Raw genomic sequence first — 10,834 nt, forward strand, 5'->3', positions numbered from 1 at the left:
ATATAAAGTTTTAAAAGAGCCTCAGGACATCAGAGTTGCTCCCTTGCTCAGCAGGTAAGGGAGTCAAGGGAATCAGGACAAAAAATGCCCCTATGGGACTCTTTAAAGCCCCTGATACTGGAACAGAAAGTCCTTGATGATGTCAGCTCAGGTAATCAAAGAATTCCATCTAAACTGAGCTGAGGCAGAGATCCAATCTAAAGAGGAGGCATCTGATGGGACAGCAGAGCTGACTCCCCCAGGAATATGATTCTTACTAGTTTCATTCCTCCTCAAAGACAATAAAACCTGAATATTGAAAGATATTATTTTAGCACATTTCTTCCTTTTCTCCTACAGCTCTTCTTACTCTGTAACTTTTCTCTTAAATCTTGGAAATTTCTGAGCTCCTGGAGGTATAGATTTCCATTTGCTTCTGTTGCTGGTCAAGAGGGATTAGTTCAGGGAGAATTGGGTAAGATAAACAGCTTCTTCCCTTTCCTCACCCATGGGAGAAAGATAACATGTTACTTTAGTATGATTCCTGAGCTGTGGGCATATCTGTCCAATTAAATCATCAGAGAAGTTAAACATTACTAAAAATAAATGCACTCCTAATCATCTCATCACAGGAATTTGATTTTACCTTGATCACTGTCAGAAAACATAAAATTCCCCCCCCCACAGGTCTTCACTTGATAATTTCAGACTATCTACTAAACATAGAAGGACCAGTGGAGCTGGAGACTGAGCCACTTTCTCCATCAGAGGTAAGTGAGGAGTTATGTGTTCTGTCTGAAAGAGTTACACAGCATCTGAATCTGCATTTGCTTTAGGGAAAGGAAATGGAGGAGAGGGGTAGATTAGAAAGAAAATAGGTTCTAAAACTCTCTGTTTCAAATTAAGAAAAGAATTATATCTGTCATAGGGTCCTCATAATGAAAAAGTCACTGATACCTCTTTACTTATCTTTTCTCCTTTGCCCACAAATTTTTTCCAATGATAAATAGCATTGTTGATGAGGGCAAAAATGAGGATCAGTGAGGGACATGAATTAGTTGAGAGTCATCCAGAGAATTACATTCAAAGCTGATGCTAGAACCTTTTATCACTTTAGAATGCCTTGGTTTCTGACTTCAACAACAGTATTTCCTGCTATAATCACTGCCTAGGACTGAACTTCACCATAGCTCACCAAAATTACTCACACCATATCCTCCCAAAATAGACAAACTGAAACATTTAATCATTTTATTTTTGGAAAGCAGTGTCTCCAATTCAGTTCCCACATAGATCCCTATTTCCATAGAAATTATCAAGTCTCCATCAGTCCCCCAAAATAGTTTCTGGTCTTCACTAATGATCAAAGGGATCTCCAATACATTGTCTTCTTTAATTTCACAATTTACATTAGATATTTAAGACCTATAATTTCTCTTAAGAGAAGACTGTTGCCTTTGTGCAAAAGGTTTGTCTAATTTTGTCCAGTAAATGTAAAATATATACAGAAAATAGATGTGGATAAAAAGTTAATGAATAGTTTTATTTCTTAATTTTCTCAAACCTGCTAAATATTATCTCAAACTAGATGATATCTCAGGAGACCTTGAGCTTCTACTCAGGTTTGAGTTTGTCACTTGCTTCAAGACTTTAGCTTTTGTTTTTCCTCATTATGTGTAGAACTCACAATTAGCCCACTATTAATGTTAGTGTTTTCCATTTTGGATAGAGTTTAAATTCAAGAGTCTCTGGTGGCTTCTGAAGTCCTCAGATGGATTCAGCTACTCTAGTGCTATATTCACAATTTAATATTCCCATAAATTTACTCCAGTCTCTGAAATGTAATTTTTCCAATCTCTTTCTGTTCCAAACCCCCATCACTCTCCCATTCCAAAAAGGAGAATAAGGACAAGTTCTGGGACATTTCTATTTCTATAAATGTCTCCTTTTTTCAATCTCCTCACTATTGACATTCTCTTGGTAGTGTGTGAAAGAACAGGAGAAGACAAAAAAATATAAATGTGACTTTCATATATCAATTTCTTTTCATCTTAGAATTAGATATATTCCTAAATGAGACTTGGATGTGAAGTTTCTCAAGAAAAATCCACTCCTTCATCTTTAGGATCATAGATTTAGAGCTAAACTAATCAAAAGCCTTTATTTTATTGATGAAGAAACTCAGGACCATAGGGGTTAAACACCTTGATCTAAGTCATCCAGGTATAAATTGGGTTCCTTCTTTCCATGTTGCTTATTAGCTCTTGGGTATAGGATAACCGGCAGAAAAGTAATATGTTGGATATCACATATAACAACAGGCCTGAAACATGAGTGTAAAGTGAAGAATAGAAAAAACACAAACATTAACTGGAAAAACATTAACTGGACAAACAACAGCTGCCATTTATGTGGCTTTTTAAAATGCTAACAGAGCACTTTATATATATTTAACTTGTTTTATCTTCATAACCACTCGATGAGGTATGTGCTATTATTATTCCCAGTCTACAAGTAAGGAAACAGGTGCTACAATGAATAGAGCACAAGGCAGGGGGTCAAAAAGACCTGAGTTTAAGTCTGGCCTCAAATACTTATTATCTTTTTGACACTTGGCAAGTCTCATTGCTGTTTGCCTCAGTTTCCTCAGTTGTAAAATGAATAGGAGAAGGAAATAACAAACCACTGCAGTATCTTTGCCAAGAAAACTCAAAGGAATCATAAAGAATTAGAAATGGCTAAAAATGTCTGAATAATAACAGATAAAAAATTGAGGCAGAGAGATGTTAAATGACTTATCCAAAGCTACATAAGAAACTATTAAGTTTGTAAGGCAGAATTCAAATGTACATCTTCTTTCACCCAAGTTCAGGGCTCCATCCTTTATAACACCAAGTAAACTCCATGCAGATAGACTGAACTGCATTTCACTCTCTTTCATTCCCTTACTTCACACTAATTTTCCTAATTCCAGATTTCCATCCCTGTATTTTATTCATACAAACATTAAACCAAATCATTTGTTCTCACCTCTCTCATCATTTCATAATTCTATTGTATGCCAGTCTCCTTCTTTCTGAGAAGAGTTTTGGTCTCTCAAAATGGGGGAAAGAGGAATAACATATTCCTTCCCAGCACTTGTCTCCTCTTGAACTGCCTAAGTTCTTGAGAGTATTCCACCAAAAATCTAAATAAACCCCAGTGGACCTTAACAATCAATTTGCATTCATTCTTCATTGATTAAGACCTTCCCCATACCATTCTGAACCACAACCATCTCTGTCACTGTTATTAACAAACTCTATTTCAACACTATTCTTGACACTCCACTTCCTTATTCCTATGCCCCACAATCCAATCATCCCAATTTTCCGCTCTTAATTTGTCCACCCCTTTCACTGTCTTCTGATATATTGCTCCACAGGGAGCAAACTAGCTTTTTATCCTCACTATTTTCCTTTCCCACTCTTTCCATCCTCCACCTCTCAATAAGACCTATATGCTTTCTAATAACACATAATTCCTAGCCTTTCTTTCAACACCAATTTTATTTTTATGCATACCCTTATCTCACTGACCATGTTGGATAACATTCTCTGTTTTACATAATGTGCTTCTCCACCCAATTTAGTCACACAAAATTATGCAAACAGAATCAAAGCCACATGCAGAAAGCAAGTTGTTTAATTAGATGCAAGAATTTCTTTGCATTTCTCTTATAATGATTCTATACCATAAATCTACACACAGAAGTAGACCTACCTAGCCACATTTCTCATTGATAGACACTCTGCCTTGAAATTTGTACATGAATTGTAGGTTGAAGATTTAAGTAAGTTCAATGATTTCTTTGTTTCCCAGACATTCAGAAACTTTTTTTTTTCTTTCAGTGCTGCTTCTATTAACAGAGAAACTGATCTACTAATTGTCAAGAAGTGTTTGGATCTGTGGTTCTAATCAATAAAAATTAGTGTACTTTTCTATCTCATTCCTCCAATCCTGCCTTCTTCAATAGATCTAAGTATATTTTATTGAATGGAACTTTGGATAATGGAATTGGGTCTCCACAGAAACAGATATATGTAATATAAATAATCAAAGAAATAGTCTTCAGTAATATTGCAATACAAAATTAAACAAATGTTTTAATTTATGAAGCAACTACAAGATTATTTTTTTCTTACCTAATCCCTAAGAAGTCTCCCCATGAAACTCATTTATATGATCAATCTGGATAAAGGGGTTCTAGAACATGTGTAGTTTGAATGTGTTTAACTTCCATTTTATGGAGGAAAATAATGCAATGTCCATTACTCTAGAATAGTAGATTCCAATGTATTTTATTGTTCTACAAACTCTTTCAAGACCAATAGAAACAAGAACAACAACAAAATATGCTGTGCATCACTGAGTTAATTTAATAACTACTTTCATTAAGTTATTGCAATAATGACAACAGTTTTGTTGTCATTCCAAATTAAATTTATGTTATCTAATTATAAAATTTCAAATTAAATTAAATGTCCAAATTAAAATTTGTTATATAATTATATTCATACATTATAACAATTTACTCTACCTATAATTTTAAAACTTTAAATATAAAATTGTTTTTATAAAATGATTACAAATATTTTATATACTCATTCTGCAAAAATTAAAAGCAATCTAGCAAGACCTCAACTTCATACCATTATTTGAAAAATTTCATATTACAATTATTTTATACATTTTATTCAATACATACAATATCTTTAGTTAATGACTTGAAAGATGTTTTTAATTGTGGTTTGGAAACAATTTGATGACAGATGTGAAATGGGAAGAACATACTACATTTAGTCAGAAGAGGCAAAATTTCATCCTAATTAATGCACAAAAACAAAAATTGTTGTGAACATAATCATGATGAATCACTTCAGAAACAAAGCCATACAACTTCACATACAGATACCTGTTGCCACAGAAGAACAATATATTGTAACAAAATTAACTAATTCTATCTGCTTAAAGAGACTGTAGAAAATTTAGCCAGTAGTGATCTCCTTGGTCCATTGTCACAAATACCCAGTAAACCATTAAATGAAAACAGTTTCTCTGAAAAAAGTGGAACTGTGAAGATTATAATTTTATGTGATAAGTAAACTTGGGGTCCCTGCCCATACATTGGACATAGAAATCAGTCCTAGCTATCTGGTCATTGTCATTAACTACAGGTAGGCCATCATGAAATAGAATGAGTTCACATACAGATACTTGTTGCCACAGAAGAACAATATATTGTAACAAAATTAACTAATTCTATCTGCTTAAAGAGACTGTAGAAAATTTAGCCAGTAGTGATCTCCTTGGTCCATTGTCACAAATACCCAGTAAACCATTAAATGAAAACAGTTTCTCTGAAAAAAGTGGAACTGTGAAGATTATAATTTTATGTGATAAGTAAACTTGGGGTCCCTGCTCATACATTGGACATAGAAATCAGTCCTAGCTATCTGGTCATTGTCATTAACTACAGGTAGGCCATCATGAAATAGAATGAGTAGATTTGTCAGGAAGCACCAGAAAAAAAAATGTTGCCACCTGGGTTCTGGAAGCCATTTCTCTCTGATCTAGAACTTGTTTCTCTTTCTCTCACAAATCTTACTCTTGCTGTTTCATCCTCAGAAAAATCTCAATCATTTAAGCTTTATGGGAAAAGAAAAACAAAATTAAAGAAATATAAAACAAAAACATAAACTCATAATATCAAAGGACTGAAAGAAAAATAATCTCAATTATATCTATTCAATTTTCTTCTTACCACTCCTTGAAAATTCATCCTAACTTCCCTACCCTCTTGATTTATTCAAATACAAATATTTAATAAATAAATCTACATAATCTATATAAATCAATTATTTTTGAGTATAAAATAATAAAAATTAAAAATACAAACAAAAAATTTAAAAATCCAATAAAAAACAAAATTAGTAAGAAAATCTAAAAGAATAATCCCATCATATCTCTCCAGATAGTTTGAAAGTTTTTATATGGATTTTTACAGCAAAATAATTCTGTTTAGAGGTGTATTCTTATGTATATATTTTAAAGAAATTCATGACCTTTTGGTTGCTTAAACAGTCATCTCTATCAGTTGTGAGAAGAGAAGTACTTTTATCAGAAAGTAAGTTTAATAATTGCTGGCATGAGTCCAGGTGGCCAAGAGAAAGACTCTTAGAACATTAACTTAACATTTCATGACTTTAGTGACCTTTAATATGATATATTTACAGTTTTCCTAGATGTGACAGTCCTATGCACGTACCTCTCTGTTTTGATCCAGCAAAATATAATCTGTGCAATGGAATTCTGGAATACCACCTTGGAGAACACTTTCTTCCTCATTGGAATTCTCCAGGACAGTAAGTTCCCTGGACTGGTTTGTGTCACAATCACATTCCTCTACCTCATGGCCATGATCAGCAATGGCTTTCTGCTCCTATTGATTGCCATGGACAAGAGGCTCCATGTGCCTATGTATTTCTTACTCAGCCAGCTCTCACTTATGGATTTGCTCTTTACAACTGTCATTTCCCCAAAAACACTAGTGGATTATTTGCGTGGACAGAGCACCATTTCTTTTTTAGGCTGTGGATTTCAGATGTTTGTGATAATGACACTTGGAGGTGCTGAAGACATCCTGTTGGCTTTCATGGCATATGACCGTTATGTGGCTATTCAACATCCTCTGAACTATATGGTTTTCATGAGACCCAAAGTTTGCTGGTCCATGGTGGCAACATCCTGGCTCTTGGCATCCTTTAATTCCCTTATCCACACCACATACACCATGCATTTCCCTTTCTGTAGAGCCCGAGAGATACACCACCTGCTCTGTGAGATCCCTCCACTGCTGAAACTTGCATGTGCTGACACCACAAAGTATCAGTTCATGGTATACACAATGGGAGTAACATTCCTCTTCATTCCCCTCTTTGCTATCTTTGCGTCCTATACACTAGTTTTAACTGCTGTGTTCCACATGCCATCAACACAAGGGAAACAGAAAGCTCTTCTTACCTGCTCATCCCATCTGACAGTGGTTGGGCTCTACTATGGAGCTGCTGTATTCATGTATATGTTGCCCAGTTCTTACCACAATCCTCAGCAGGACAATATCCTCTCTGTGTTCTATACTGTTATTACTCCAACCCTGAATCCCCTGATCTACAGCCTGAGGAATAAAGATGTACTAGGTGCACTGAAGAAGGTACTAGGAAAAGGCATCCAAAACCCAAAATTGTAGGAGCCTAGACATGTCTTTGCTTGATCATTAGCTGATAGCCAGTAGCTAGCAAATTCTCCCTAGGCTTGTTTCCACCTGTCTGGATCATTTCATGGGACACAATAATAAAAATTTCCCTTTTATTCTTACTTCAGCACTATTGCATTCTATCCATGAGGGCCTTCAGATGGGGCAATATAAGGGAAATTCTAGTGAGGTACAAAATATTTGACATCTCTAATTCCTGGTAATAATTGTGCCCAGATAACAAAACTCACACTTCATAATGCATTCTAGAATTCTTCTGAAAGAATTGTAGTCAAAATCAACAGCTTATAGCTTGAAGAATACACTTTCTCACTTTTGAAGACTAATATAAAATTTGCCCATTCCATATTATTGTGATGCTTCTCTAAATTTTTGTGATTTTTCAAAAATTTCAAATATAACTTAATAATCACCTATGTGAAGCTCACTGAATGTATACTTTTGATTTTTCCCACAAGTCAATTCAACCTCATTCTACTTGAAAGTATCAAGGACGGAAAAATCCATTATTTCAAGGGCAAATTAACTATTGTTAATAAATTTTTTCTTTCATCAAATAAAATTGAGAGTCACCCATTCAATAACACAGAGCAGTGACTGGGAATAAACAGGAAGTTACATAGTAGAAATGAAAAAGTATTCAAAAGACACTGTAAAAGATGCTATAAGGATACATGTATAACTAGAAAAAATACATATAGTTACATAGTAATATCAAGAAATAACCTATAAATATTGCTCCATTAATATCTGCACAATGTGAAAAAAAAAAAGGTTTGTAAAAAGATAAATCTCTTGTCCAAGATTTTCAGAAGAACATGAAATCAGCTTTAAAAAATGGATAGGCATGGTTAGCTTACTCTTTCACATCAATGAGAATGCACAGCTGTCTAAGCAAAAAAAATAGAAATCATTTTAAATAATTGTTTTTATTACATTTGGGAATTGGAGTTAGGAGAGAGTAAAATGCCTGGGAACATTATGGAAATTGGAAGGAGATACTCTTCATATTCAGTAGTATAGAGTGCTGTATTTTTTTTAAGAAGTTGGTATTAAATCATGCTGTACATTGTAAAAAGTACTTCCAATAGTTGGTAATTAGAGCCATTTATGTCCATAAAGTATCCAAGTCTCTTTTTTTTCCCCTTATTCCTGACTTAAGACTGCCACTATGAAGGGGAAACCCACGAGAAACTTTCCTACTAGATCAAACCTCTTCCATTTTCCCTCTCTTTCCAAAGTCAGTAGAATGTCCTTCTGGGACTGTGAAAGGACCATCAGATTTAGAGTCAAGCAGACATAAATTAAAATCCAGCTTCAGATACACACTAGTTGTTTGATCTCAGGAAAGTGTATTTCCTTATTTTTATTTCCTTCAAAGGTGCAAATTTAATCCAACTAGTATAAAACAAATTACCTGCTAATTGTGTAAAGTAGCTCAAAGCAGATTGGATAATAGTTGGGGAAGGGACTGAGAAAATAGTCTCATTAGAATAACAAAACCCTATCACTACCTTTTATTCAAGAGTTTCTCAGTCAATTACAGAAAGTCATTCCCAGGATAATATACTACGAGCAAGTAGGACTTATACAAGGAATGCAGGGCTGGTTCAATGCTAGGAAAATTATTAGCATAATTGACTATATCAGTAACCAAACTAATAAAAATCATATGATTATCTAATAGATGCAAAAACTAATTTGATAAAATTCAACACCCATCCCTAATAAAAACAGTAGATTGTATATGAATAAATGAATAAATTTCCTTAAAGTGATCAATAGCAATTATTTAAAACCCATCAGCAAGCATCATATGCAATGGGGACAAACCAGAGTCATTCCCAATAAGATCAAGGGTCAAACAAAGTTGCCAACTATCACCATTACTATTCAATACTGTACTAAAAGTTAACTAAAAGTTAGCTTTGGCAATAAGAAAAGAAAAGTGTTAGAATCCTAGTATTAACTCAATGGAATTGATACAATGCTTAATGGTTTACACATTAGAGCAAATCCTTACAAGGTGTTAAGTCACTAGTATTGATAGAAACAATGCTTGTGTTTGTACTTTTGAGAGTTCACACATTGGCTCACACATTGGAGTTCACAAGTTCAGGAGATTCACAAGTCAGAAACCCACAATCCCACTCTCTCAGAAGAGGAGTCAACCTTTGGGTTCACACCTTTAAGAGATCATATATAAGAAGCCCTTAAACTTCAGTCAGTCAGTTCGGAAGATTGCCAGGAGTCGGAGTTGAACTAGAGGAAGAAGCTGGCAGAAGCAAAGGACAAGCTTCAAGAGCTCTTGGAATCAAAGAAGGAGAAAATAAATGTTTGGATTTTATCAGCTGACTGCATTTGAAGTGATTATTATGTTGAACTGAAACTAAGGCTGCCTCCAGAAAACCTCCCCAAGAAACCTGCTTCCACAGAGAACAATTATATTATAAAAAAGAAGAGAACATTACAGAAAAGGAGATTAATGGATTAGAGTAGGTAATGAGGAAACCAAATAATCACTCTTTGCAGATGATACAATTGTATACTTAGATAACCCTAGAGAATCAACTAAAAAGTTACTAGAAACGATTCACAACTTCAGCAAAGTTGCAGGATACACAATAAATCCACAGAAATCATCAACATTTTTATATAATACCAACAAGTCCAACAGCAAGAATACAAAGAGAAATTCCATTTAAAATTACTGTTGCTAATATAAACTATTTGGAAGTTTATCTGCCAAGGCAAAGTTAGGAACTATATGAAAACAACTACAAAACACTTTGCACATAAATAAAGTCAGACCTAATCAATTGGAAGAATATCAAATGCTCATTGGTAGGCTGAGCTAATATAATAAAAATGACAATACTACCTAAATTAATCTACTTATTCAGTGTCATAACAATCAAATTCCCAAGAAATTACTTTACAGATCTAGAAAAAAATAATAACAAAGTTCATCTGAGAGAACAAAAGGTCAAGAATTTTAAGGGGATTAATTTTTAAAATGCCAATGAAGATGGCCTAGTTGTGCCAGACCTAAAACTAAATTACAAAGCACCAATCATCAATTGGTATTGGCTAAGAAATAGAGTAACCAATCATTGGAATAGGTTAGGTTCACAGGACAAAATAGTCAATGACTATAGTAATTTAGTGTTTGACAAACCCAAAGACCCCAGCTTTTGGGATAAAAACTCACTATTTGACAAAAGCTGCTGGAAAAAAACTAGCATGACAGAAACCAGGAATTGATCCACACCTAATGCCATATACCAAGATAAGGTCAAAATGAGTTCATGATTTAGACGTAAAAAGCAATATTATAAGCAAATTAGAAGAACAAAGGATAGTTTAACCTCTCAAATCTATGGAGAGAGAAGCAATTTGTGGCCAAAGAAGAACTGGAAATCATTATTCAACAAAAATTAGATAATTTTGATTATATTAAGTTAAAAAAGGTTTTGTACAAACAAAACTAATGCAGATAGAAGGGAAGCAATAAACTGAGAAACATTTTTACATTCAAAG

General features: G+C 34.0%; 1 protein-coding gene and 1 long non-coding RNA gene across 2 annotated transcripts; both read left to right on the forward strand.

Moving 5' to 3' along the window:
* Positions 1–287: 287 nt before the first annotated feature.
* Positions 288–3,967, forward strand: LOC127552436 (uncharacterized). Its single transcript, XR_007951384.1, has 3 exons — positions 288–454; positions 667–749; positions 3,870–3,967. It is a non-coding gene; the product is annotated as an uncharacterized LOC127552436 (long non-coding RNA).
* A 2,308-nt stretch (positions 3,968–6,275) lies between these two features.
* LOC127552437 (olfactory receptor 2AG1-like) lies at positions 6,276–7,395 on the forward strand. The gene has a single exon (XM_051982958.1). The coding sequence runs from the start codon at positions 6,323–6,325 to the stop codon at positions 7,265–7,267; it is 945 nt and encodes a 314-aa protein (XP_051838918.1). The 5' UTR covers positions 6,276–6,322; the 3' UTR covers positions 7,268–7,395.
* The last annotated feature ends 3,439 nt before the right edge of the window (positions 7,396–10,834 follow it).

Source organism: Antechinus flavipes, chromosome 2 (genome assembly GCF_016432865.1).
Source record: "Antechinus flavipes isolate AdamAnt ecotype Samford, QLD, Australia chromosome 2, AdamAnt_v2, whole genome shotgun sequence".
Taxonomy (NCBI): domain Eukaryota; kingdom Metazoa; phylum Chordata; class Mammalia; order Dasyuromorphia; family Dasyuridae; genus Antechinus; species Antechinus flavipes.